Raw genomic sequence first — 27315 nt, 5'->3', positions numbered from 1 at the left:
GAGGACAAGGGAGGCCTTGGGTGATGCACACGAATTAGAATCCTTGGAAGGCCGCGTCTTCTGGCTGCAAGCGAACGCGGCTCACTGTTTGGCGCGCCCGGGTCTTAGTCCTCCACAGCTGTGGTCTGCAACAGCAGTGGACCAGTCGCCAGCGAAACGGCTGTTCTGTGTTTCGTTTGTTTCGAGCTCTCGGCGGACAGGCCAGCGGCGGGAGAGCGGGAGACCCGGCGCTCGGCTTTGCAAGAAGGGTCTCCTCTTTTGTTCCTCGCGACGCCGACCTACATCGAAGACCCCCCAAGACTCGAGAGCTGCTCGCGCTCATCCTCTCTTTACATTCGACCGCACATGGGCTGCTCAGTCTTGCCGTGCGCCTGTCCTGCTGTGAGAGAACAGCTACAGTTGTAGGCACAGCGCTCCAGCGCTCGGCCCGCCCTAGACCTGCTCCCCCATTCACGGTCGCGGCTTCCTCAATCAACTTTCCCCAGACCTCGACAGCTCTATCGCGGACCAACACTGCGGACCGACACTACGGACCAGCAAGGCGAGGCATGGGAAGCCAACGATTGCATTGCTTCTCTCTCCGCTCTACCCCTTCACATCGCCGTCTCGTGTTGTTCATTCGTCTTTCTCAGTTCGGCCTGATCGTAGCTGATCGACCACTGCGCCGCCTACTCTCCCTGCCTTCCCTTTTCGGCATACCTCTGTGAATTGGAAGCTCTCGTGACCCGAGCACCTGAGGCCTGGCATGGTCAAAATGCGCATCCCAATCCGCGAACAATTGGGGTGCCTCGTTCTGCTGGCGTCTTTGATCGGTCTGGCAGTCATTGCAGTTGCAACATGGGTAAGATCGTTGCACCTACATCTAATGTCGCGTATCACGATTTCTCACATGGCATAGATCACCAATCACAGCTTCGTACTCTCTATACGGTACGCCCGCCTGTTCAGCTTCCTCAAGACTGCAGTTCTGACGTTCTGACGTTCTGACGTTCTGACTTAACACAGCGCAACACGCCTCTCTCTGACTGCATCGCTGAAATCAGCTCAAGTAGCCTCGAACCTGCTACTTATGCAATCAACTGTGAAAGGGACATCCACGCGAGTGCTCATACAGAGCGCTTTGCAGCGCTACAACGGAGGGAACAACACATCGAAGAATTGGGAACGCTCGCTCCAAGATCTCCAAGCAGTCTTTCAAGGAGACCAGACCGCGACTTTCCTCGTTCAAGCACAGGTTTACGCCGCCAATAATTCTGATTATTCTGTCTTGAACTCGACGGCTCCCGCTTTTGCCAATATACCTTTACCCTATCTCAAGCCTGATGGACAGAATGCCACACTCGGAGAAGACTTTATCCCGGAGCTGTACCCACACTTCAGTCCTATCGAAATCCCCTATAACAGCTCTTTCAATCAGACAATAGCCATTTTCAATGGCCGAATAATCGACGGGAACAACTACCTTTTCTCCGGTCCATACCGAGTGAATAGCACCCTCAGCCTGATGTCAATCACAATGCCAATTATAAACAACACATCGTCTATTGACACCCTAGGTTGGCTGACCGCTATGTTGGATGCGAAGCTGGTCACTGATATTGTAGATGCTTTGGAGGGCCTCGACGATACTGGCATGACAATGATATTTGCGCCAAACAATTCGACGAACAAATTTCCTTCCGGAACGATAGGTGGCGCGGATAACCAGACCGTGCCCCAGACTGAATTCGTGCGCTTTCTTATTGCACCAACGAATAGAAATGCCGTAAAGAGCAGACACTCTGACTTTAATAATATCACCAGTCCCCTTCCTTTCGACTGGAACAAGTTCCCTGCAATCAAAAAGGGCTATACACAAATCACCGATGCCAGTAATAATGCTGGTAGTATTATCTCCACGAAAAACGAAGCGGGCCACAACGTGGCCGTTGGATATGCGCTCATCAGTAATCCTTTCGTTGACTGGATTTTAGTAGTCGAACAGTCACATTCCGAGGTTTGGGCCCCTATATACCACCTTCGCAGTATCATCGTAGCCTGTGTGTTTGGTACCATGGGCGGAATACTAGTCCTTGCCTTTCCGGTTGCCCATTTCTTGAGCAGGCCAATTCGTCGATTACGAGATGCGACAGAAAAGTCAGTTGCACCCCCTGGGTTTGAGGACGATAGCCTGCACTCCCAGCATGATGGCGCTGACGATGATCATGCTGAGGAACTTGCACGCAAAGAAGGATGGTTTGGTCAAGTGAAGAAGTTTGGCCGACGTCCTAAGAAAACAAGAGTGGAGAGAAGAGAGGAAGAAAGGCGACGGCAATTCCGAATACCTGGCAAAGTCAAAGACCGCAAGCACTTTATACACGATGAACTGACAGATCTTACAAAAACGTTCAATGAGATGACGGACGAGCTCATGATGCAGTACGAGAAGTTGGAAGAGAGAGTCCAACAAAGGACTGCTGAGTTAGAGCAGAGCAAGAAGGCTGCCGAAGCTGCTAACGAGAGTAAAACCCTATTCATTGCAAATATTTCACACGAGCTCAAGACGCCTCTTAACGGTATTCTTGGCATGACTGCTGTGTGCATGTCCGAGGACGATCCTGTTAAGATTAAGCGCTCGCTTGGAATCATCTACAAGAGTGGAGACCTTCTTCTTAATTTACTGACTGACCTCCTGACTTTCAGGTAAGCTTTCTCCTGTCTGAGCCTCAAAATTATCCCGTTTGACATCCAACAGCAAGAATCAAGTTGGCCAACAACTTAGTCTAGACGAGAAAGAATTCCGACTACGCGATATCAGCTCTCAAGTACTCGCGATTTTTGAGCGACAAGCAAAAGACGGTGGTATAGACCTCAAAGTGAAATTTGAGGGCCCGTACGACGCTAACGTCGAGGAAAGCGGCCGGCCAAATGAGCGCAGCGACTTGGCACCATTCGGGCTTGGACGTCTAAAGGACATGATATTGTATGGCGATCAGCACAGAATCCTCCAAGTCGTCATCAACCTGGTCTCGAACAGTCTGAAGTTTACGCCCAAAGGACGCTCTGTTCTCATCACAATACGGTGCCTCGGGGAAGCTTCCATGACAGACAGCCGCAAGGGATCGCTGAAGTCAAGGCAGAGTTCAACCCGAAACTCGAAGACTCGTGGCCGCGCATCTAGCTCTGAGGTCGGGGCAGTCTCGGTAATGACCCCAAACCAGTTCGACACTGCTAATGCCATCAATGCCTTCGACAAAGCAGCCGCATACTCCCATGTTTTCGCCCAAGAGAGGACCTCGACCCCACCCCCTGGACGATGGCTTTCCTTTGAGTTTGAAGTGGAAGATACCGGACCGGGTATTCCTGACAACTTGCACGACAAGATCTTCGAGCCCTTCGTCCAGGGTGATTTGGGCTTAAGCAAGAAGTACGGTGGTACTGGCTTAGGCCTGAGCATCTGCTCTCAGCTTGCCGGGCTGATGAAAGGCACAATGCGGATGAGGAGTGAGGTTGGCCATGGAAGCGTGTTCACTATGGACATTCCTCTCAGGCATATCACTAGTCGACCCGACAGCACCGCAAGCTCAAGCAACATCAACCCCGGGCCTGAGGAAGGCGCAGGCAGGCATAGCTTATCCACGGACGAACCACGCCATCGTCAGACGATGAATGATGATGCTCTTTCTGGGAGATCCATTCAATCTGCCACTAGCAATGCCGTTGGCGTAACTACGTCTACGGGACCTGTTGCGTTTGACACTGATGCAAAGCCCCGCCTGGTGGGGCTAAGCCAGCCATTCTTTGCGTCCAATCCACCGTTGGAATCCCCCAATTCACAATCCGCTGCGATGGAGCGTGTCACTGCGGAAGCGACACAGCGAGGAGATAAAGTCAAGGTACTTGTCGCTGAAGATAATAAAACAAATCAGGAAGTAGTTCTGCGCATGCTCAAGCTTGAGGATGTGTACGATGTCACTGTCGCGAAAGGTACTTTGCCCCAACGATTCAACGATCTTGCCCACTAATCATTGGCAGATGGCCAGGAGGCGTTGGATAAGGTGAAAGAAAGCATGGAACGCCAGACTCCGTACAATCTAATCTTCATGGACGTTCAGGTAAGCTTTATTCACCGCAGTAGCTGGTTCATGGCTGACTAACTAAGATGCCAAACCTCGACGGTCTCCAATCCACACGACTTATACGCCAATCGGGCTTCTCGGCACCAATCGTGGCTCTCACTGCTGTAAGTATCAGTGGCAAGGTCAAAGGAGATTCGGCTGACTGGTCTATAGTACTCTGAAGAGAGTAATATCCGAGAGTGTTACGATTGCGGTATGAACTTCTTTCTGTCAAAGCCGATCAGACGTCCGGCACTAAAACATGTGCTTCGAACGTACTGTCCTCCGATCCCAGAGGAAGAAGGAGAAGCGACGACGCCGCCTCCTATAGCCGAGGCATCGTCTTCCAAACCGAACGGGCGTGCGAAACAACCACAAACGAGCATACCAGGCCCAGTAAATAGTACTATAGTACCTAGAACCCGCGATGATCTAGGAACACCTAACATATCTCCCTTGTCATGACCGACATGATATAGGTAACGCCCTCCATGCCTTCGGCTTTTTGACGACACATTTGGCCTAATACCACGATACCTAGCCGTAGCTTCCTTCATCCTTCATACCACAGCTTCCCACAAATACGTAGGCCCTCCTTACGATCTTGTAATGTTATTAGACGAATCAACTCGAAAAGTCACCAGCTCTACACTACTAATCATCACATTTCCATTTTCTGTTCAATATGTCTGTAACAAAGCATGGTGTTGGGGGACTTGGCTGCAAAATAATCTTTTCGAGGCATCAAGATCGACGGCGTATACAGTTTGCATCGGAGGACTGCTCGGATTTTTATTCGGAAACGGCGTTGAATATCAGGGTCTTATCTTTTATATCCACTCGTATACCTCCCACATGAAGGGGATGGAGAGCTTTTGGCACAGCATGGGACAGCCAACTCGGACAGGAATCAGACAAGCCCTGACAAGATAATAGAGGGAAGCGAACTGAGGCTCTGGCGATCGAGTCTCGGCGAAACGGTTCACACGACTCGCGATTCACTGGCCTGCATGTTGTTCGTGCGTGCATTTAATTTTTGCCTGAAGAATGTGTTGAGGTGTTCCTTCGTGATCCCTGTCCGATCTTTAAATACCCTCAGTGTGTTGCGCAACCACCACATTCGGACCGTGCTCCGTCGATGTTGCGGGGAACCAAATGCTGGAGTAATAAGGCTATTAGGGGGCGGGTTGCAGAAGTGAAGTACAATAGAAATGGACTGCATTCCACGTGCGTCGAGATGGATTAAGAGTTGAATTGAGGCGCCTTGGTGCTACATGACGACAGACGCCATTTTGAATGTGAATGCGGGATGTTGAAGCTCCGATTGGGCAGGGAGGGGCTGATAACGCGAGAGCCGGAGCCATTCCTTTACGCAAGCCTTGCGCAATCCCTCTAATTCAATTCGCACTCAAAGCCCCCCAGCTTCGAAGGCAGGACGCGCTCTCCTTGCTCATTTCACCCATTGCAAAACCTCGCGCTCCTCTTCGTCAGCGCTAGAACAAAGGCCTTCTGTGCCAATTACACTCGTTATTCACTCACCCTCAGCCTAGCCTGTATCGACTGCATCGCATCGCACCGCAGAGCTGTGCTACAGCGACCCTGAAGGCGCTCCTACCCTTTCCCTGCACCATCGAATTCCCCAGATTCCCAGAAGCCACTCCAGCCCTTTCGTATTCGGCACTCTAATCTCAACGCCCATTTTATATTCTCAAACCCCACCAGCCCGCTCCTGCTGGATGTTGTGGGCTCTCCCGCGCATACTGTTCCGGCTACCCGCCGCGCGTTCACGACTTGGGCTGCTTCGCTTGCGACATCTCTTTCACCACAATGCATGCCGACGTGAGGAGAAGCACCATTTTCTGCTCATTGCTGGTCCTCAGTCAGGCCTTCTACATTCCCGGTATGCCACTGGCAATAAGAAATTGTCTGGTTTTCTCCCGCTGATGTCTCATTTCAGGCTTTTCGATTAAAAGCTACCACGATGGCGAAACCATACCGCTCTTCGTGAACAAAGTCTACTCGGACAACAGCGAACTTCAATATGCTTACACCGAGCTGCCCTTTGTATGCCCTCCGACGGGCCGTATCCGCACAGGGCGCTTCACCAGCGGAGCGAGTCTGTCCCTCAACCTCGGAGAAGTCCTCCGTGGCGATCGCATCACCGTCTCGGATTATGAACTGGTCATGGGAACGGATGAGGAAGCTCGGTACCTGTGCAGCCACACGATCGACAGAGCTGGGCTGAAAAGGACAAAGGAGCTGATTCGGGGTGGCTATGTGGCGGAGTGGATCGTGGACAACCTACCCGGAGCTACAAGCTTTCAGACAACAGACAAGACCCGGAAATACTATGCGGCGGGTTTCAAGATTGGCGAAGAGGTTGTATCGTCTCCAGGTGCAGAACCGCGGTACTTCCTCAATAATCACGTGACACTTGTCATTCGCTTCCACGATGCGCCAGGGAAGGACGGAGCCCAAAAGAAAAAGGTGATTGTTGGATTCGAGGTCTTTCCAAAGAGTATCGAAGCCGGCAATCGCACCGATGGCGGTCTTCCCGGAAACATACAAACTGAGAATCGCCTGGAGCTGATCACAAAGTCCAACAGCACCGGGGAGATCGATGAAACGGATGGGGCTACTCTGACCATTCCGTACACGTACTCGGTGTACTTCCGACCAGAGCCCAAACTGGAATGGCAAAACCGCTGGGATATGTATTTTGTGGCTCAGGATAACAGCTCCAACATTCACTGGCTAGCGATTGTCAACTCTTTGGTTATTGCTGGACTACTCACAGCAGTCGTCGCTGTCATCCTGGCACGCACGGTTCGTGGAGATATCAAAGTCTACAAGGAAGGCGGATTGGAAGATGGGAAAGCCAAGCCAAAACGGGTCCGGGGCGCCAAGTCGCCAAGGAAAAGTGTTGAGAAGAGCGGTCTCCTCGACCAGATTGGAGATGTAGAGGGAGAAGCCGATATATCGTCCGATGAAGAATCGTTGGATGACATTACGGGCTGGAAGCTGATTCATGGTGACGTTTTCCGCGCTCCTTCGTATGGAGGACTCCTTGCACCACTTGTCGGCTCCGGCACACAGCTCATTTTCATGGCTGCTGGGCTTCTGGTTCTGAGCTCCTTCGGTGTGCTCAATCCAAGTTTCCGCGGTGGTTACGTCAGCGTGGGAACGGGGCTCTTCGTTGTTGCTGGCCTGTTCTCCGGTTACTTCTCTTCCCGGGTATATAAGACTTTCGGTGGGCAGTTGTGGCAAAAGAACGTTTTGGTTACTGCCACACTCATTCCAGGACTGCTCTTTGCTACGGTCTTCATCCTTAATCTCTTCGTATGGGCTCAAGCATCCAGTACTGCAATCCCGTTTGGTACGCTCGTTGGACTCGTTCTTCTGTGGCTTCTCATTCAAGTGCCACTCGTCTACATCGGTGGTAGAATTGGATATGTCATGGTTGATGCCTGGAGCCACCCAATCAAGGCGAACGCCATCCCGCGCCAGATTCCGTCCCAGTCATGGTATACGAAGAGTTTTCAGGCCATCCTCGTTGCAGGCTTCATCCCCTTTGCAGTCATTTTCATCGAGCTGATGTTCGTCTTCAAGAGCTTGTGGCAAGACAAGAGCGGATATTACTACGTTTTTGGCTTCATGTCCGTCGTCAGCGTCATCCTAGTCGTCACAGTCATCGAGGTTACGATCGTCGCAACATACGTACAACTCTGCACTGAGGTCAGTATCCGTCCACCCCACACTCCCGAATCCCCAAAGCTAACTTAAGTAACTCACTATAGAACTACCACTGGTGGTGGCAATCCTTCATAGTTGGCGGCAGCAGCAGTGTCTGGATCTTCGGCTACTTGGTTTGGTATTATTTCGCCAAACTCCACATCACTGGCTTTGTGTCCAGCCTCCTGTTCTTCTGCTACGGATTCCTGGCCTGTGCGGTCTATGGGCTGTTGACGGGAACTATTGGGTTTTTGTCCGCTTATGCTTTTGTTAGGAGGATTTATAGGTATGTGGTTTCGATTTCTTCTCCTCTTTCTGTGGAAATAAGAGTTTTTTTTTTGGATAAAGAGCTCTGCTAATGTGTGAATGTATGTATAGCGCTATCAAAGCCGATTAATCTCGAATGATCGAATTTGGTCTCTGATGTAACACGTTCAGAGTCTCAAAGTCTCCTGTTCCATTCAGTATATTATCTTTTGGGGATGATCGCATCAAAGAACTCACTTCATACGGCTCTCTGCAAACATTCAAAAGTAAACTGGGGGCATCTTAACGTAGTCTTTTTTTCGTAGGTTGCGTGCGCTTTTACATTGCACTGGGAGTTGGGGGGGGGTTGTTTAGGCGTTGACTAACGCTTTTTGATTCAACCTGGTCTAAAGCATGACTGGGTTCACCTACGTGCGACTGTGAGGTGGTGGATTATGTATAGATTCCCTTGTTTTACACTGTCGGTCTTGCATATTGCATTTTAGATGGATGTATATAATGTGGATTATGAGTCGATGGGTGAGGCAACTACATGGTGCCTGAGGTGGAGAGAGACGAGATGAGAGAGAATGAGGAATGAAGCATGAACTCTCAATTGATTTTGATCTGTTCTGATCCGATCTGATGTCTCTCTCCTTGTTGATATTGCGAAATGTTCGGTTCAGCTCGCGACATGGCCGATCGGGGGAAATGCCACGTGTTCTGGAAGGAATAGAACCTTGGAAAGCACGATGGTGTAGTCGAATGGTTGGATACATTAACTTAGGTGCCTAGGAGCGAATCCTTACGGGATTTAACTAGCAATTCGTTTATATCGTGCTTAGACTCTAGAGACGAGGAGATGTATGACGAGCTCCATAGGATGCGATCTTACCGAATTAAGGGCCGCGCGACGTGGGTTCAATCAATCATTTGTTGTTTCCTCTGCCGCAGTTGCAAGTGTGTTCCTGGGGTGCCTCCTGCACTCCAGTGAACTGATTTGGCGTATTCCTCACCCTCAGCCCTTGGTGGAACGATCGGGTCTCCTGAAATGTCGGCGATACCTCTCCATATCAAAATCCCCGTCTTCCAAGTCTCCACTTTCCACATCGCTTGCCCAGCAGAAGGTCCGGCAGTCTTTCAAAACCTGTCCGTTATCCCATTCAACATCGCATTCGCACCATGTGTAAGCTGACCCCTCGTACTCTTCTAACCTTTTGAATTGAGATTCGAGAGTAACCTCCCATACCATTCCTGTGACCTTGCTGTCCTTCTTTGGATACAGAGTGGGATATATACCAAACATTTTCGTCGCAAAATCTGTGACTGAAGCAGGCTGGAGAACGGGAGTGGAGGGAAGTTCTAAGATATTTTTAAGTGTCTTGGGGTCCATTAGTGAGCCATAGAAGAACATGTGACAAGGCGTGAATTGCGGTGTAGGACGAATAAGTTTGTTGGGCGGGTGCTCTAATTTCATGACCCTATGGTAAACGGTGTTGCTAAGTTTGGGAAGGGAAAGTTGTGGGACAGGCCGTAACGGAAGGAATGGCAGGGGTGCCGCGCTAGATATTAGGGGTAGAGGAGGAGGTTGGGGGATTCTGGCCTCCAGCGGAATTTCAGGAGACGGTTCATGCTCCTGGGCGCCAGGTTTGTCGTCCCTGGAACCCATCCGGTGCCTCGAGTTTGTGCAACGTGTAGTGAAGGGATGTCAACCCGAGAAAAGCGAAACACCAAGCCACCAAGGTTTTATGTAGCAGTTATTGTGGCGAGGCGCGTAGGAGCGCGTTAACACTGAAGGCGCGTAATGTGCCGTATGACTCATACTGCTAGCGAGATCCTTCCCACCCATATACCTTTGCCTAAAGACGCACATCATATGGTCAACGCTTGTTTAAAAATTACTCACTTTCACAATACCCTAGATCTTGGGAATCTATCCTCAAGCTATTGGACTGCCAAATACACTTGTATAGAAACTAGGCTAGCTTGACAGCATATCGAAAGGCAGTACATTTTACATTCCTTGACCAGCAACGCCTTCAACAGGCCAGAAAGGCTAAAGCTGTTGGGCTAAGAATATTCTAACGCGGAAATACAATATAACTCATTCGCCTCATGAACTACAAACTCGCGACAAAACCCCTCGTGGCTATGGCGGAATGGGACTCTACTCCGCCTGAAGCAACTATCACAGGCCAACATAACTTCTCTCCTGAACTCACTAAGGGGCCACCGCTTGGACAGAAATTATAGCATCCTGCTCCAATCCACCTGCAGAGATTGTAGTATATCCCTTTGGGCCACTACAGCAAGAAAGTCATCCCAAGAAGTCGTCAGATATGACCCTAGTGTCAAAATGGAGAAATTTACTGAACTCCAACGTGCATACCGCTACTTGCTCGTCTATAATTCGTGTACCGCAACCATTTCAACCCTCCAAAGCTGGCGAACGAAGACATATGACTATGGAATATATAAAACGGGTATGAATGAACCACGTTAAAGACGCTGGTTCAGATTGCTAAAAATCCGCTAAGCCTTACCCCATTTCTCTAACTTCTGAAGCCATCAACACAGCCCTCTTGATGGTGGTATCTCACGTTGTCTTTTATGGAATCAGACCCCTTCGCTGGAGTACTCGCTCTACGGCTCTATCGAAGGGCTAGACCATTGGTTCAATTGGTGGCTTCAGCACGATGACGGCAACGTATCGTTTAAGAAGTGCGACCTCGTGCTTTACCATATGGAACTTGCACCTCAAAACATGCTCTGGCTGCAGGAAGAAGAAGAAGCCTTGCGTATCTTCGATTGTGCCCGTGCAAGATACTATCCATGAATCTTTGAGTTGCTTTGGCTCGATGCTTTTCAATGAAAGGGCGGTGCCTTCCAGGGCTTGGTCAAGAAAACGACGGAGCTATTGACTAAGTGGGAGACGGAGAATCGGTGCCTTATCATGATCAGTTGGTCGGACAACGGCCAATTCTGCTTGTGAGTTCTCTCGACAAGCAAGCCAATTGGCGCTTACTTTTATCAATACAGCCCACCCACGCTTCCACCCATCTATACGTAGTACCTGTATGCTCCGTTTGTCAATATAGGAAAATATGTTTAATTAATAGATGGAAGAAATATCGCAGCTTGAGGCGACGTAACCCTGCGATCGCCTTCTCCCTCCAAAAGCCTACATTGCCGCAAGTGTAATAACTGATCATCGATTCTCTGGAGCTGTTCTTCACAATAGATTCGGCCCAGGATCCGAATAACCTCACTCGCAGCGGCCAGACAGTAAGATTGACCTAAATTGGCCGCAAACGATATCGTGGAAGCTCGAGGGCTGTCATATTGTTGATGTTCAGGTTGTTCGTTACACTAGGGAGTAAGCTGCTACGCGATTCCGGGTTGGACCCTTGTCACCGGGTACACTAGCGTTGTTGTCTTGGCTGAATCCACTTTCTTGCTTGATCGTGCCGAATCCGGGAGGGCAGGATCATCGTCAAAGGGCAATAGACGATCATCTTCGCTAAGTCTTGTATAAAGAAACAGCATTCCAAGCCGAATGCAGAAAATCCTCGAATTTCTTTGTACAAGGAGCCAATTTGGTTTCGTTACGGCGGTTTTTGATGCGCAAACGGCATGGAGTCACCTTCTTGCCTTTACCAATTCTTGAGGAAAACTGTTTCGTTGTAGGCGGAGATAAGCTCTCATCTCCCTTGCTATTTGACCGAAGGATACATTGGTGCGCACATTCGAATTACTTTGACTTTGAACTGAGACCCATACTGCTGGCCCAAGCTCCCTGATCCTTGCGACCTATGACCGCATCGTGCTGCACTTGGCCAACCTCACGACCTAACTACCCATCCCTGGAAATCAACAATGCCTTCAATTTCTCGAAAACTCGCATGCAATCCCTTCATTCGATGTATCTATAATTCGAGTGCAGCTGAAGAATGGTTCTCGACCTGCTTACCCTAACAGCAATCCCCACGACGGTTGGCGGCGCCGAAGCAGTCCACCAACAACGCCTCCTGGACGAGGATGCCGAGTCAGAAGATCGCAAAGCTCCCTTCCATTTACATGTTTACTGCGATGCGCAGTCGAAAAAACGCGATGAAGTTCATGACAGCATTGTAGTCCTACGGGACCACAAGGTACGCCTCACAAGCCTCTGCTCGACTGGAGGGCCGAGCTCTAATAGCGCAAGCACACGCAGCTCTACTTGTCGCCTAAGGACCCAATGACGCGACTACCTGAAACCAGTGATGATGGAGAAGCGCCGCATCCCTTCACGGGTTTCTACCACCCCTTCCCTACTTCTGACCTCCCACATCGACCTATCCCTGCACCCCCCATTCTCGGTCTCGTTAGCACAGTACCGCCCTCATCACCGAATTCCTCGCTATCCCGGCCGTCGCCCCCATACCCTACATCCAACCCTACTAAGCCGAAGCTCAATTGGATATACGCCGACAAATCAACTCGAGAACTGAAATATGGACCGCGTGCTGTTGCACGCGAGCATATAATTGGACCGTGGGATTGGACGGACGACGAGGAGGGTTTGGCATTGGATAATGAAGAGAGTTTGGTTGTGGTGGAGGAAGAGAAGGGTGGGAAGGGTTGGGCGGTGTATTGGGATCGCGATGATGATCGATTAAAAGGCATTGATGTGGGCAAAGAGAGGAGGGTTTTGAGATGCAGTCTTGAGAGAAGGCTCGTTGGCGAAGACGAAAAAATTAACGTTGAATAACTTTAATACCAATAATTCCCTGTGCGACTCCATCCTCAGTCTTGGCATGTCGCTGAATTACATATGACCCTTCTCTCCATTCTCCACCATCCACTTTTCCATCTCTTTCTCTTCCCCAACGTGTATCTCCTCCACCAGTTCCTCCTTATTAAAAAGCATTCCCGTCACACTCTGCCTCCCCACAAGCCGTAGCCTCATACAACCACTTGGGGTTCCTACACTCCTTCCCACTCCCAAACAGACTATTTACCTAGTGCCCCTCATACATCTCACTCATCTCTACACTATCATCCGCATGACGCAACACAGCCTGTTGCAGATAATCCAAGCAATGGGGCCAATACGCATGGTGCGGACTCACATCCAACCTTGCCTTCTCTCCATTTCGCAACCCCTGCACCACCTCCCTTAATTTCACTAAGCAATCTAACTAATGAAACATCGCCAGTCTGGCTCTCTGAACTCGCCCACCTGGGCGGTTTATCCCAGTATATACGACTCCTTGACTCCCACCTTGGAGTTCCCGCCATAGATGATCGAATCCCTCATAGGTATTCGAGTACTCGTAATTCGGCTGGAATGCGGTGGTGTTGGTTTCGTAGCATGTGTAATTCTTTCCGTGTTCTTTAAAGCGGAAGCTTTGGTGGGGGCAAAGGATTCTCTTTTGGTTTTGGGTAGTGGGGGATGCCGTCTGCGGGGCCGTTGGAGGTTAGGAAGAGGTTGAAGAGAGAGGAAAAGAGGAGAAGGAAGAGAGTTCTGTGAACTATTTGTCGGTGGGGGTTTCTTCGTGGTCAGGCCAGTCGATGGGGTTTTTTGTGGTGAGTGGTTGGTGTTGATGGTCTTCTTGATTATCGGAGGAAGAGTCGGACTTGTAGTCTTGGTCTGAGCGGTCGGTGCTGTGTTCGATGTCAGTCGATGAGACTTTTATGTAGTAGAATCGCGATAGGAAAGATGAGAGAATATTTCCGAACCGAGAACGTTTGGGTGATGTTGGTTGCGCGTCTTCATAGAGTGTGCGAGTATCATGGTGTGGTGTATGTGCAACGGAGATGTTGTCGTGGTAAGGCGAAGGGAGAGAGAAGTAGTCTTGTTGCCTAGCGTCAATATCTACGGACACGACGCTTAAGTTGTGATCCTCCTTTCGTCTGAACATCTTAAATAATTAGAGATCCGTAATTGAAGCGCATGCATGGAAGTATGATAACGATAAGCACATCAAAAGTATACGTGACATTATTCAAGATGAGATATCCGTTTGAGGAGGTACTGAAAGCTAATGGGTGTATTACAATTACGAGCTTACCGAGAGGGGTATTCAGATCCATTTTAGGATGTTAGCTTATCGTTTTTTAGGTCGGATGATACGCATTTACTTTGTTTTAACATGTTGCAGACGTTCCTTGTTCATGGATCCTCCGGAATGGCAGTGGGTATCAGAACAATAATATTCAAAGACTTGTGTTCATCATCCGCAGCATATTGGCTAGAAATGAACGAATTCATTTAGCTCCGTATTCACATTATTCTCGTCAAAGAACCCTACCGCATGTAGCTTGCCATCATGAAGTTCCAATTTTATGGATGGAAGAAGATTCTCGCCTATAACGATAAATTACGACCCATCACTGGTCACTCTCTCCATCCAGCGCAAATATCTTTAATTCCTCCAACTTTGCGCCTTCGAGAGCCCGTTCGTTGGTCCGCTGCAGATATACCTTCGGAACTTTGAGATCAGAATCACTTGTTCTGGCATTGAAAGCCTCTTTCCATCGACCGACGCAGAGACACCATTTGCAGCCATTTGTAAGACCCGTGGCCCGCAAATCATTGCCCCGCGATGCGCTGAAGTCAAGAAACTGGTCGGTTACGATGGCTGAGGATTGTTAGCTTGTAAGAAAAAGCTGAGTGTGGCTATTGGGGGCTTCGGGTTAGGCACCAAAGGGGCAAATTGATCGTAGCAGTTGAATAAATGTGATTGGTAGGAGGCGTGAAAGGAGTAGTTAAAATAGGAGGTAATGGGAACATACCTGCAACTGAATGGTTTCCGAAATCGGAACTGGGCGCTTCACAGTACCCCGTCCGCATAAAGCCCGTCAAAGGGCGGGTACTATGAAGTTGCAAAGGCTGCTTGAGAACTATTCTCAAGTTAGCATCGGATATCCTTTCGCTAAAATCTTCCCCAAAAATACAAATGATGTGCATGCAGCTGCTTGAAACACCAAAGAAGAAACACAAATGAGAACCAATCACCGACAAGGACAGAGCAGAAAGAATCCAACACCAATTCTCCGAGAAGCGTTTCAGAAGCCCAAATCCATGAATATTGCAGGGTCAATGCATGAAACAAATAGAAGCAGCGGATGCTTACCGTTCCGTTCCCTGGTTCCCTTAAGCCTCTCAAATTCAATTTGGACGTCTCGGACTTGGGCGAAGCGGCGTTTTGTAGTTAATGAGCTTAAGAGCGTTTTCCACAACTGCATTGGGGGAAGTGGAGATGTCAGAGGGATGAACGTCGTTGATGCTGTAATGGGGAGGTGTGGCGGGGGAGGTCGAGCCGGAGGGCTGATGACGTTATGCAGGGATGTGGCACACGCTGATTGCGGGGAGCGATCGAGGGATAGGGGCCGGGGTTAAGTTGGTTGGTGGTTTGAGCCTTGGAACATGGGATGCCTGAGAGTTATTGCAGTGTGCGTGATAAGATTCAGATTGATACGATGAAGGATGAATTAGTGTGGGAGTCTCCTAGAGCCCTTCGTGGGAAGTTCCGATTCTGTGTGAACAAACAACCGGGCATATCCTGTTCCCGACTGCTAGGGAACTCGAACAGGGAGGGCAAAAAATGAAAAAGAACTATCAAAAGGGCTCAGATTTTGGTTTATATTAGACGCGCATTGCGCGCTGTCTAAGTGCTAACATGCAGTAAAGTTTTCAAAACTTCTGTATTATGTAATGTACAATCTAATCACCATAGATTCATCGACCACCGATTTAACTTTCTCTCGTAGCATGTATCCATTATGCGTAATTCGTTGAATGTGCGTGATACTAGCAGCGACATGCTGGGCACATGGTGACTTCGCACCTTTTGGTATAAGGATTGGAAAAGGAACAACTAGACAAGACCAACACCTGGAATGCATAGGCTGTGATTAGACTAAGTCTCAAAGAAACCTGGATACTCAAAGTCCATCACTGTCCAGAAAACCTCCGAAGAGAGAGGAAAATTACCCCCAAAATTTTGTGTATGCAAACTGCCGTTGTCTTCCCATTCTCGTTTCGACCTCCAATCGCACCTTCCATTGCACCTTCATTTTATCAGTGTTTGACTCCAGCACCAGCCTTGATTTCGCGCTTCATTTCCTCGAGCTTCTTGTGCATTTTCATCAGATCATCCCTCTGTGCATCCGTTGGTGGCGTCTCCGCCTCGGTTAACTGCCAGTACAACTCCTCATACTTCTTATAGTATTTCTGAAACTTTTGGCTCAATTCCACGGTCTGGCGGAAACTCAAGCTTGGCATGGACGGGGAGGTGGTAGCGGACGAGGAGTCGCCAGGCGAGGTGTTGCTGTGGTGATGGCTAGGATAGCGTGAGGCGAGGCCAATGTCGATATTTGTGACCCTGCGGCCTTTGTTCGTTGGAGTGTTGGCAGTTGATGAATCGTCCAGTTTCCGTTTGAGTGAGCTGCCGGAGGATGGCATACTGCCATTAGCCCGGCCACTCACACTGACTGGAGTATGATTAGGCGTAGAGCGGTCAACTCGAGGTTGCTTGGCGGAGAGCTTGTGGCTGTGACTATCACCGTCAACATCATTCGCCTTGCGCTTGAGGGGGCGATCGGAGCTGCCGGACGTCTTGGCGGGGGACGGAGCAGCTGACAGGGCTTTATGAACGGGATGGCTGTCTTCGAAGTCGCTTGCATTCACTGGTGGCGAAGCGGAAAGCGGAGAGGGATTCTTAGGTTTGGTGTTGACTGGCACAGCGGGCCTGCTCTGTCTCGGAACACGTTCCTTAGGATAGGCATCTCGTCCAGATGCCTTTGGCTTGACACGAGGTGTGGATCCATCGACGACTTTTTTGTTGGCTTTCGCCGGGTCGGTCTGGGAATTGTTCTTCGCTGTCGTTGGCTTGACAATGGGAGTACCCACCGCCTTTGCAACCTTAGCTTCATCTCTAACTGGCTTCTTCGGCTTCGGTTGCTTCGGTTCCTTTGGTTGCCTTGGCTCCTTCGGCTGCTTTGGTTCCTTTGGTTCCTTCATCTCCTTCACTTTCTTGCCGTCCTTCACTTCCTTCTCTTCTGTTTTCTTACTCGTAGTTATTTTCTTCTCGGTGAGTTTCGAGATCTTGTGCAAAGGTGTCGCAGCTTTCTGTGCTGGTGCTTGGACATTGAGTCGTGATAAACATTTTCCCTGGCCACGCTCCTCTTGTGGGAGTAAGATTTGCCAGAGTGGGTCATCCTTGGGGAGTCGAAGGCGATCAAAAGCTCGAATAGCGTTCTTGATGGCCTGCACCCGGTCGTCCAGGTCTTTCCAAGGAAACGTCCATGGGTCCAGCTCCCGATATGCCTTGTCACTCAACACCCATTTTTCGGGACCGTCACCATGCTTTCCGATTTTGGGCAGCAATGCCCGCATGTTGGTGAGCGAGGACCGACATTCCTCTGAAAGACCTTTCTCCGTCCATGGTCGCTTAGCAAGCAAGTGTATCACGGGAACTCGGAGCGCACGAAGAATGGCCTGTTGGTTGCTGTCGGGCTGTGAAGTCGGGGGCTGGTCAAGACGCGGCTTCTTCGACAGGCCAGGTGAGGAAGGCACAGACAGCAGCGGTGAACCGGCATGTGGGGCGAGATGGCTGGGTTTCAGCGACTTGGAAGGGAAGCGACGATGGTGTGGCGTGCCTATGGGTGTTCCTGCGTTACCGACGATAGTCCTGCATTTACTGTCAATTCACTACCCAGTGGAACGCCCATTGAAGGGCAACACCTCGCCGGGCGACGTACTTGTTCGCTTCCTTGAACTCGGAAATCGCAGCCATGCTATTCTTCAGCTGCTCCAGCGCCGTGTCTACGCCAGCCGTCACGGCCTCCGCTTTCTGCACAGCCAAGCTGTGGTTGATCAACCCCGTGAAAGTGAGGTCGTCATCGCCGCCAGCACTGCTGGTCTCGTACAATTCATATCTATGGCTCTCCGGAGTAGTCTGCAGCACATGTGTTTTATTGTCGCCGTACTTGAGTTGCTGTGGTGGGCCGTCAGCCAGCGTTCCTTCCTCAAGAAGCACGACAATGTCGGAGGTACAGCGGAGCTAACAACACCACTCAGGGAAGTTTCAAAAGACATACAGGAGTTCGCCCAAAGAACAGCTGTGGGGCTTTCCCGCTCCTGACGCTGTCTAGCAGCTCGGAGACCATATCTTGCGTCATCTCGAGCTGCATGGCCTGGATGGGTGCGTGTCTGGCGTCTCTGGACCCGATGTCGCTGTCCGGAGCCCCATGGAGGGCAATGCCTGCGGGAGGCAGAACGGTGGCAACCATGGCGGGTGCTCTGGCGTAATTGTCTGAAGAGGAGGCGGATCGAGGTGTGAAGTCTCACACCGGAAGATTGTCAAGGGGAATGATGCATGGAGAGAGCACCCAGGCACAGAAGCAAGCAGCAAGCAGGCTCGTGAGGGTGTTTTCTGGGTGGAACGAGGCCTGTCACGGGAGCTCTAGTGTTGGCAAGTGTTGAGGAGGACAGAGTAACGAACAACGAGAGAGTCTGTCGGATGGCCGTCAGACAAGGTCAGACTGTCATAGCGCGATGGTACCGAAATGGAGCGAGAGCTGGTGCACGGTGTCTGAGCGAAGCTGAAACGATTGGCCGTCACGAAAAGAATGAAAGGCGGGGATTTAATTCATTCTTCTGTGGGCATCGTACGGGGGAATTCACGTCGGGATGGGCAAGAGGAAGAAGAGGTGAAGAGAGAGAGAGGACGACGTGTTGGGCCAGCATGCATGCCTGTGGAGGGCGGTGGTTCCGGAGGAGGGCGGTCGAGAAGACGACTAACCTCCACAGACCGATTACGCCAGTTCTGGAGGGCGAATCCAGCGGCAAGCCGCATTCAAGGTACCTCGTGCTACATCAATCTGTGGCCTGCTGCAAGGCATTATCATGCAGCGCCGGCCGGTGCCAGCCCTTGCCCTTCCAGGCTTTATTAATACACGCTCTGGCTCGATGTGCATCCATCATCTTCGAAGCGCTCAGGTAGTGGTCGTTTTTGCCCCCGAGCAGAAGCAGCAAACGAAGGACGAACAACCCCCATCTGTCTCGCCTCGCTGACCGAAGGCTCGTGAGCAGCTCTGTGCTGAGTTTGGCTTTTGGCTGCCGTTGCACGCGTAGGCTCCTCCTCCCATCAAATGGCTCCGCGTTGAAAAAATAGGCCCGGCGGAGTTGCAGTGCCGGGCTTGATGCCCCGGCCATTCACGCTGGCAGGCCGGGGTCCTGCTGGCGTACCTGTTTCGAAATTGGGCGTGGACCTTTGTGATGTTTGAGCCCACAGGATCGTCGTCATGCCTCACTGTTGCCTCTTAATTGCCTGGTTTCCATGCTCATCACACTCTCGCCACACGGAGAGCCTTCTTCGCAGGCCTTCTCAGGCTTTGGCAGGCCAGGCGTCGGTTTTGTCGCTGTCATCCGGCGTGGCGGGTGCGCTGCCTCCAGGCTGGTTAGGCCAGCTCGATTCGGGAGCGCCATGGGAAGCCACGGACGCGCACAGGGACCAGCTATTTTGATCCAGCCCTTGCTCCGTCGAAGCCCCGCCATGATGGGAGACATCTCAGGGCTTACCTTTGCCATCAACGCTGACCATCTGTCTGAATATCAACGGCGGGCCACCATGAACCCCCAAGCTTCTGCTGCCACACGGCTGCAGCTCACATCTCAACACCTTCTTAATCTCCATGAACCGGCCTTCGCACCTTCCCACGCAGGACCCCCATCGGTAACACCGCAGCCAAGCACCCAATTCGTTCCAATGCGCTTGGGATCCTGCAACAAACAAGCCCGATTGCTTAGGACTAGCCGGGCCACAAACGTAGAGGAAAGTCGCCAGTCCATCAGTCCGTCGTCTTTCACGGGACCTCCAAAACTATGCTTGCGTTCCGCAGACAAAGCGAAGAGGTGTGCGCTAGCATCAGCCAGTACCCCCCGATTCGGATCATGATGCACACTATCGGCTGGGCGAGCAGCAGGTTTTGCCGGCAATCACCCACCTGTGACCTGAACGAACTCGTTACTCTGCATCAAGCGGGTGTGCATGAGTAACCCACACTTGCAGACAAACCAGCTTCCCCTCTGGAAAGCTCGTGGTTGCTGCTGCTGCTCTCCCGCCCCTCCTGCAGCGAAGCCGAGGCGAGAAGCTGACCTGCATGGATTTTGCGCTTTTGGCGCTGAATATTTCCACTCGCACCTCCCTCGCTCATCTCACTGCGTCTACTAATTCTGAAAAGGCTCAACAGTCATGCATCAAGGCAAACGGCCGCAAGCGAGACTGAGAACAAATCGATGACCACTGATCAACTTTCGACCACCAGCCTCGTTCGATCTGGCAGGCACTATGGGATATTCCCGTCTTCTGGAATGCTTCCGCAATGCAATATATCACACCCTGGACCCCGTACATCGCCATATTAAACGTTGACGTTGACGGCCGCGGGGTACATAGATGAAGTACCACGAACGAGTCACCCGATCACGGCGGTCCTGTTTGTGGTCGGGAGGCCCGAAATGGAAAAGAAACTCAGGCCGCCTTCCCATTTCCCCGGCACAAGCAAATCCACTGCAAAGAGCATCCAACCTTCCCCCAGTTCTTGCGGGAGAAAATGGAGGTGTCTGCAATTGTCTTTGGACTGTGGTGAATTGTATTGCGCGGGAATCGATCTACTTTTGGCTTACGGCATACCGATATATTACCCTGCAGACACCTAAACACGTCCACAGCACGTAAGTGGCAAAGATGCATAGCTTTCCCGTCGGCGAGGCTGATCCCTCGCCAAAAGAAAAAGAACGGTAGGATTTCTTTTGTCATTCTCCATCCGCCGGCACGTATCCGTGATACTATATTGCTTCCGCTTTCTTTTAACGTCCTGCCAGACTGTCGGATCTCAGTTGCTTTCCACCGTAACATGATCCCCTACATTAGCCACTCGTCGTTGATATCTTAGCCGTTGCCGCGGCGTCCTCTTGACTATTTTCCGGCGGGTGGAGTTATACAGTGACTGTGGTCGTATCTGTCTCTCCGACGCAGGTCCAATTCTGCCTCGAGGTGTCTGTCCACTGTTGTCGTATTTAACCCGCCTCTTCTAGTTTCATCCTTTGCCTTCACACGCCACCGGTAAGCCACCGGTAAGGGCCAGTCTCTCCCTCCTACTCGATGCGCAACATTAGTTTTCCAATATATGTAATTGTCAGTGGTATTCGTCGTGCACATCCATCTGCACCAACCCCGAAACGGCAATCCGACTAAGCTATTTATAGCAGTCAGCAAACCCTCATTCAGGAATATGTCGCAGGATGAACAAAATCGGAATTAAAAATCTTCCGTTGCAACCAAATTTCCCCAATATATGAATTGGGGGCGGCAATTGGCTGCCCAAATTCCATTGCAGGTCTCTTACGATGCTAAATCTGTTGTTAATTTCGTGAGAGAGAAGTTCTTTGGCGTGGAGCGTAGAAGACTGCAGCCGGTGGGAACGTGATGGTACAGCGTAGGACCTTTAAAGGGACTTCAATCTTAAAGGAACCGAACGCCAGAATGGAGGAGGCTCACCCCTCGTGGCATAAACCGGCTCCTGTGGGCTCATTATCTTGAGCACTAATGTAACAGTAGCCGCATAAGTTCGGGGCATGATACAAGGAGATCTCCGGTTGTTTTTCAGTCTCCACGACTCGGCCTCCCGAACTCAGCGAAAACAACCTAACTGTAACTTCGATGTACTATCCGATCCAAAGACATACTGTCTCAAACGGTTCGGACCGAACGCTTCCTAAGGTCCGACTGAACAAAACCTTTAACTTCATTTTGACATCTGCGACATGCGCTTTCTACCTCTGGTATTGTAGCATTATCTCGGTGCGATCCGTTTGCATATAGGATACGTCAGAGCCATATTAGACGGCGGTTTCCATTAGAACTACCGTAGTGAGGCTCACGAGGGGGAGGTGTATGACCTAATTTGTCGGTATCTTAGTATCTTAGGCTTGTCTCCACCGAACCTCGTCTAAAAGATATCTTGCAATGCATATGTGATGGGTATTAGAGGTTCGAAGTTGACCAGTGTAAGTGGACTGTACACTGCTGGAGAAGAAAGGCACCTTCAATCACTTGCAGCCAAACTGACAGAAATAGGGATTGAACTGTGGCGGGTACTTTGAAGATCTTGGGTGAGCGGAATGAAGTATCCCTTCACAAAATATTCCTTGCAAATAATGTTCTACGTCGGCTGTTTACTACCAATCAATGGATAGGTTCGCAAAGCATTCACCGAAGCCACCACACTCGAATTGTGGGTTCGAAACACAGATTACTGTGACTACCACGCCGCTATCTGCTACAGCAAGGGCTACCGCATCAATGATGCGGCCAGATTCAGTGGCTTGGCTTCAGCGAAGTTGGAATTAGGTGTGCTGAATACTGAGTATGTCGCACCACACCACACCAAGCATTGTCCTGTCTGCTCCCGCCCAACTTTCTAATCAATATGGAATCGTATGGCAATTTTCTAGGTTGGGATTGGTAGCTAATATGATGTTTGTGTTTCCCGTGATGATTGAATGTGAATAAATGCTCCAAATCAGTTTCACATTGATAATGAAGGCCGGTGTACTAATGTAGGTTCACTATTCTCTCCCCACGAAATATACATACATTCCATATATGGCAAACTGGCTATATTGAAGTTCGCTTACCACGAACGACGCTCCTTTGATGGGAGTCCCGGCGACTTAAAATGTTCTTAGATAGATGAGAAATGGCTTATTTGGGAAGTGTCATTATGGTGGAATGCGAGACTGAATTTTTCCACGAATACCGGGCCACTAGACTCCCGATTTCTGGTTTCCTGGCTCGATGGCGACAGTGCTGAGCTAGAGTTACGTCAATTTTCGTTCGCTTCAGCGCCAGTGTTTTTGACTTCCTACGTTTGACAAACAAACACTTCTTTCAGATTAGCATACCTAGCTTGTTCCCCTAGCTCCTGTTAAGGCTGTAATTGGATTCTCACCAGCTATCGGCCAATAAGATGTCTTTGCCGTTTCTAAAAAGCGATGAAATTCTCGACAAAGTAGTTCGAGGGTTTTGCGCCTTCCCTTGACGCCAATCTTTATTAGACTTGCTCTTGTGCTTTTATGGCTCTACCTATCAGAAATCTAACAAAAAACAGCAGCAATTCTTGAGCGTACTTTGGCAGCAGCATCTCCATATACTGCATTGATGACCTATTTGTGTGGCACAGTCTCCTCCTATTAAGATATGATTAGAACATAGAGTAAATATGCAGCTCTACGCCGTAAACTCTGTACACTTACTTTGCACTAAAATGGGTTACATTCTGCCTAGATGCTACGCCTGGAGTCAGACTAATTAGCCTTGCCATGGGCTCTGCTCTCTAGTGAAATGAAAGCTATCCCATTTTACATTCCCTCTCAAGCATCCAATTTTGATTCTACATCCATATTTTCTATTGTAGGCGAACAGGGCCCGTACTGATATACCAGCGTTAAGAATACCACTTGGCTCCACAACTAACAAGCAGTATGCCCTAGCACCTGAAACCTCACCGTCCGGACAACAAAATTACCAGAGCCAGCTACCACAGAGCTGCCCCGTCTCTCAACTTTCCGGGTTGCTTCCTCTCTTACGAGAGGAGCTCAAATCGATCTGCGTTCTTTACGTTAGGAGCGCAAACTCGTCCACCGACCACGAAATTCAGGGAGTTGCTGGTAGTCAATCTTGTCGACAAGCCGAAGTACGTTGCCTTGTCATATGTTTGGGGAGCTTTCTAAACCCCGAAGGGCACGGTATCTTGTGTGTTATATTCGGTCATCATATCGGCCCTCTACTCGTCCACGCTTCGGCATCTTCGACAAACATTTGATGATGTGGCGATCTGTATCGATTTTATCGGCACTAGATGGGAGGATAATGGACATAGATTTATCTGGACACATTTGCTCGCCATGATCTTTTCTAGAGCAGAGCCTGTTTTTATTTAGCCTGATAGTAGAAAAGATGTGACTGACCATACTATAGATTGCCCCAAAAACGTCGGCTTTTAAAAATCATGGTCAAAGATCGACACTTAGCCTACAGGATGCGCCCCAGGATTTAAGCCTTTATTTGGAAGTAACATGGGATGATATACACCTGAAGCCGATGGTGTGGGATAATATGAACACTGGGTGGATCCTCGACAGAGAGTCTTTTCCAGAAACTTCAAATTGGCGTCCTTTTCCAATCAGATTTTACGTCCTGTTTCAATATGAAACCCCCTTGTGTAGTGGAATGCTAATTGACGAGGCGCTCTCTGCCTCCCTAAACGATCTTCGTAATAAAGGATAGTCAAATCGCGCCATCAATATCCGTAGGCCTTCACGGGACAAAGCATTAGAACCCAACAGAGCATGGCACAAAAGATCCGCATACAGAAATGCAAAAGATCCCGGAGACAAGTCTTCCGGTATGGACTCGCTGTTTAGTAGGTTTGGGGTTTGCTTAGCTGCTCCAGACTACACGAGGGATTTATATGATATCTATCGCGACCTATTTCCTAGTTCTGTCGACCAGAACGATTCACTGAATTGGCTTCTGTTGGTTTCTAGCCCACTAATTGATGGCCAACCATATTAGGTGCCAGGCTGGTATGTAGATCCTATTCGAACCTCAGTAGGTTGGGACTAGTTATCCAAAGATAACTTAGCTACAAAGTCGTCCCATGCCACCAGCGCCATCCGTAATCGCAACGAGTTGGTCGCCTGTGGTCGCAAAGATGACTCCATTATATAGAAGTGCAACAAGCATACCAAGACCCGCAAAACCTACGACGAGGACAGAGATGGCCACCTTCATAATCTTCACACAGCTCCCGATTACCTATGTATCTGCGCGAGTAAGTTCTTACGGTTTAGTGGTTGAAAATGCAGCGATGTAATCCAGGTATAACTCTCATTAAACAAAACGTCGTGCCGTATCCCCACCATAGCGGAATAGACATTGGGGCTGCTGTCTCTGTCACTCCAGCCACTGTGCTGAATTTAAATAGACTTGAATGTATAAGCAGGGATCTGAAAGTGCGGCTTTCGAAACTTGAAGTGGACCGCAAGCGTTGGGCTACGCACACGAAACTGTATAATGGTTTTGCGGCTAGTCATAGAACTTTATTCCTCACTTCAAAAGTGGGGAAGAGAATATGGTCAACTAGTTTATATTGGAGACTTTACTGAGCATTTTTCGAGTCGGCGATGCGTTTGTCTTGATTTCTAGAGTTTCAATGTTTCGTGTGATGGAAAAGCGAGCGGTACATACCGCTTGATTAGATGCTCAGGTCCACGGTATGATGAATGGCGAATTCTTAGAAGATTTCAGAGTGGATCGGTTGGACGAGATAGTCATTATTTGACTTAACGTTAGGGTATATTGCATCTTACAGCGGCGACATTGTCCAACAATCCCGGCCTAAAGACGGGACCGAGATAAAGTGGTACACGAGTGAGCTAGATCGGTCTCAAACGAACCCCCCCAACATCCTGCCTACAACAAACGACATGCGGTCGTTTTCCTTTTTTCTATTTCTGTTCCGTTCTATTGAGGTCGAAATTTATCAGATCTGGTGTATATGCACGAGATGGAAGGGGGGAGTGGTACCTACGATAATATTTAGCCAGCTAGCCTGTATAAGTGTTGATGTTGATCTCGGGCAAGGTATTTGTTAGTACGCCGCTCCAAATAGAGAGAATGTACTTGCAATCTTGATAGCATAGAACAGCACAACATAGCACAACATAGCACAACATAGCAGTCACAAGAAAATTAGCCACATGTAGTGAAGAGAATGGTTTAACTCTTTGTAGAGGGAGTAGTTGCAATGGAAATTTGCAAGTCCACTAAGCTGAGCATTAAGAAGGCGTGTCCCGATGCCAGCCAACCATGTCAACTCGATCACCCACTCACCCACACTAAAGAATCCCATACTTGTTCGATCCGCCAGACTCCACGCCATGCCGCCTGCCAGCCATGCAAATGCAAGAGAGAGGGAGAGAGAGAGAGAGACCAAAGGAAAGAACATGACACTGTCAGTCAGTTGCCGAAGAAACTGACTAGGATGACGTGCTTGGGTTGGTGAAGAGGAAAAGTAGACACAAACGTAGGAGAAACACGCATGTCCAATGTCCGCCCAAGGACAGGACAGAGACACCAGGCCATTGCGATTCAACTACAACGCAATGCAACGCAACGCAATGCAACGCAATCTCACAGACGGGGAAGAATACAAATAACAAGCTGACTGAGCCGACCAGGAAGTTGTTACAAACAGCCCAGTCCAGTCCAGTCCAGAAGTTTCGCATTCAACTTACACAAGAAGATTGCGCGGGAATTGAATCCAATCCAACAATACCTCCCGGCGAAAGCACAAAAGACCGTTCTGCGCAACATTGCGAAGGATAGCGAAGCTAGTCAGTCGATCAGATCGGAGCAGATGAGATCCGATTAACAAGCATCTAGCTCCTCAGGCTGCTTATGGCGGGCTAGGACATGGCGCTTGAATTCCTCTTGGTCTTTGTCCCAGAGCTCAGCAGCCTGGCCATTCAGCGGACTCGAACTATACGAGCGAATTAGTACGCTGCTAAAACTTAGATAGACAAGTAGCGTAGCGAGGTAGGGTGTGGTGTGGTGCGAAGCAACGATAAAAGAATTCATACGTATTCGGCTCGCCCAACAGGCTCTGCAGACTCAGAAGCACGCTCGTGATATTGTAGATGGCGCTCCACTTGTCCTTGAGGATGTCGAGACAGATGCGACCAGAGAAGTCGACGTTGGGGTGGTAGATTGGCGTCTTGAAGAGTACGCGTGGAGGGGTGTAGGGATAAGTGTCAGCGAACTTCATCCAGAGCTTAAAAGTCAGGTCAGCGTAGGGAGTGTCGGGAGGGCCCTCGATAGTGGCGGTCCAGATGGTCATGTTCTCATCGTCCGGGAAGGCAGTGATGCCCGGGGTTGGCTTAGTCATGAGGTCCATGAGCTCTTTCTGCAGACTTGTTGGAGAAGGTGCGATGTTAGCTGCTAAGTGTAGAAAGAGAGATGTGAGGGCAATGGGTGTGCATGCATACCGCTGAGCGACGGTTTGACCGCGGGCGCCATTTGGAGCAGTTCCAGACGAAAGCGCCATATTGCCGTTCTCCAATGTCTCCGACTGTTCTCGATGAAGTAAGGCCGTTGAAATAATGCGCGCGGATAGAATACCCAAG

General features: G+C 49.8%; 8 protein-coding genes across 8 annotated transcripts; 4 read left to right on the top strand and 4 right to left on the bottom strand.

The window, feature by feature from the left end:
* Window positions 1–745: 745 nt before the first annotated feature.
* BDR25DRAFT_224634 (uncharacterized protein) lies at window positions 746–4562 on the top strand (the record flags this gene model as incomplete). The annotated part of the gene is made up of 7 exons (XM_033685153.1): window positions 746–841; window positions 899–930; window positions 1006–2682; window positions 2735–3966; window positions 4015–4094; window positions 4142–4222; window positions 4272–4562. 7 exons carry the CDS (start codon window positions 746–748, stop codon window positions 4560–4562), a joined length of 3489 nt encoding a protein of 1162 aa, XP_033547884.1.
* Window positions 4563–5490: 928 nt separating this feature from the next.
* BDR25DRAFT_261391 (uncharacterized protein) lies at window positions 5491–8694 on the top strand. Its single transcript, XM_033686699.1, has 4 exons — window positions 5491–5997; window positions 6055–7832; window positions 7895–8115; window positions 8208–8694. The coding sequence occupies exons 1-4, from the start codon at window positions 5925–5927 to the stop codon at window positions 8224–8226; spliced, it is 2091 nt and encodes a 696-aa protein (XP_033547883.1). The 5' UTR covers window positions 5491–5924; the 3' UTR covers window positions 8227–8694.
* Window positions 8695–9093: 399 nt separating this feature from the next.
* On the bottom strand, window positions 9094–9552 carry BDR25DRAFT_224347 (uncharacterized protein; the record flags this gene model as incomplete). Its single annotated transcript, XM_033685139.1, has 1 exon — window positions 9094–9552. The coding sequence occupies one exon, from the start codon at window positions 9550–9552 to the stop codon at window positions 9094–9096; it is 459 nt and encodes a 152-aa protein (XP_033547882.1).
* Window positions 9553–11946: 2394 nt separating this feature from the next.
* BDR25DRAFT_342814 (uncharacterized protein) lies at window positions 11947–12825 on the top strand (the record flags this gene model as incomplete). Its single annotated transcript, XM_033693765.1, has 2 exons — window positions 11947–12226; window positions 12307–12825. Exons 1-2 carry the CDS (start codon window positions 12026–12028, stop codon window positions 12823–12825), a joined length of 720 nt encoding a protein of 239 aa, XP_033547881.1. The 5' UTR covers window positions 11947–12025.
* A 1500-nt stretch (window positions 12826–14325) lies between these two features.
* BDR25DRAFT_286419 (uncharacterized protein) lies at window positions 14326–15345 on the bottom strand. The gene is made up of 3 exons (XM_033688250.1): window positions 15194–15345; window positions 14853–14960; window positions 14326–14698 (listed from the first exon to the last, which is right to left on the bottom strand). Exons 1-3 carry the CDS (start codon window positions 15303–15305, stop codon window positions 14448–14450), a joined length of 471 nt encoding a protein of 156 aa, XP_033547880.1. The 5' UTR covers window positions 15306–15345; the 3' UTR covers window positions 14326–14447.
* A 421-nt stretch (window positions 15346–15766) lies between these two features.
* BDR25DRAFT_342812 (uncharacterized protein) lies at window positions 15767–18353 on the bottom strand (the record flags this gene model as incomplete). Its single annotated transcript, XM_033693764.1, has 3 exons — window positions 15767–17752; window positions 17823–18124; window positions 18162–18353. The coding sequence occupies 3 exons, from the start codon at window positions 18351–18353 to the stop codon at window positions 16141–16143; spliced, it is 2106 nt and encodes a 701-aa protein (XP_033547879.1). The 3' UTR covers window positions 15767–16140.
* A 944-nt stretch (window positions 18354–19297) lies between these two features.
* Window positions 19298–20632, top strand: BDR25DRAFT_368763 (uncharacterized protein). The gene is made up of 2 exons (XM_033697073.1): window positions 19298–19977; window positions 20135–20632. Exons 1-2 carry the CDS (start codon window positions 19403–19405, stop codon window positions 20349–20351), a joined length of 792 nt encoding a protein of 263 aa, XP_033547878.1. The 5' UTR covers window positions 19298–19402; the 3' UTR covers window positions 20352–20632.
* Window positions 20633–26560: 5928 nt separating this feature from the next.
* BDR25DRAFT_325327 (ubiquitin-conjugating enzyme) lies at window positions 26561–27236 on the bottom strand (the record flags this gene model as incomplete). Its single annotated transcript, XM_033692209.1, has 3 exons — window positions 26561–26672; window positions 26773–27102; window positions 27178–27236. 3 exons carry the CDS (start codon window positions 27234–27236, stop codon window positions 26561–26563), a joined length of 501 nt encoding a protein of 166 aa, XP_033547877.1.
* Window positions 27237–27315: the final 79 nt, after the last annotated feature.

The sequence above is a fragment of the Lindgomyces ingoldianus genome (genome assembly GCF_010093535.1).
Source record: "Lindgomyces ingoldianus strain ATCC 200398 unplaced genomic scaffold BDR25scaffold_15, whole genome shotgun sequence".
NCBI lineage: Eukaryota > Fungi > Ascomycota > Dothideomycetes > Pleosporales > Lindgomycetaceae > Lindgomyces > Lindgomyces ingoldianus.
The sequence above is the reverse complement of the archived record's forward strand: the minus strand, read 5'-3'. Positions and strand labels throughout refer to the sequence as shown.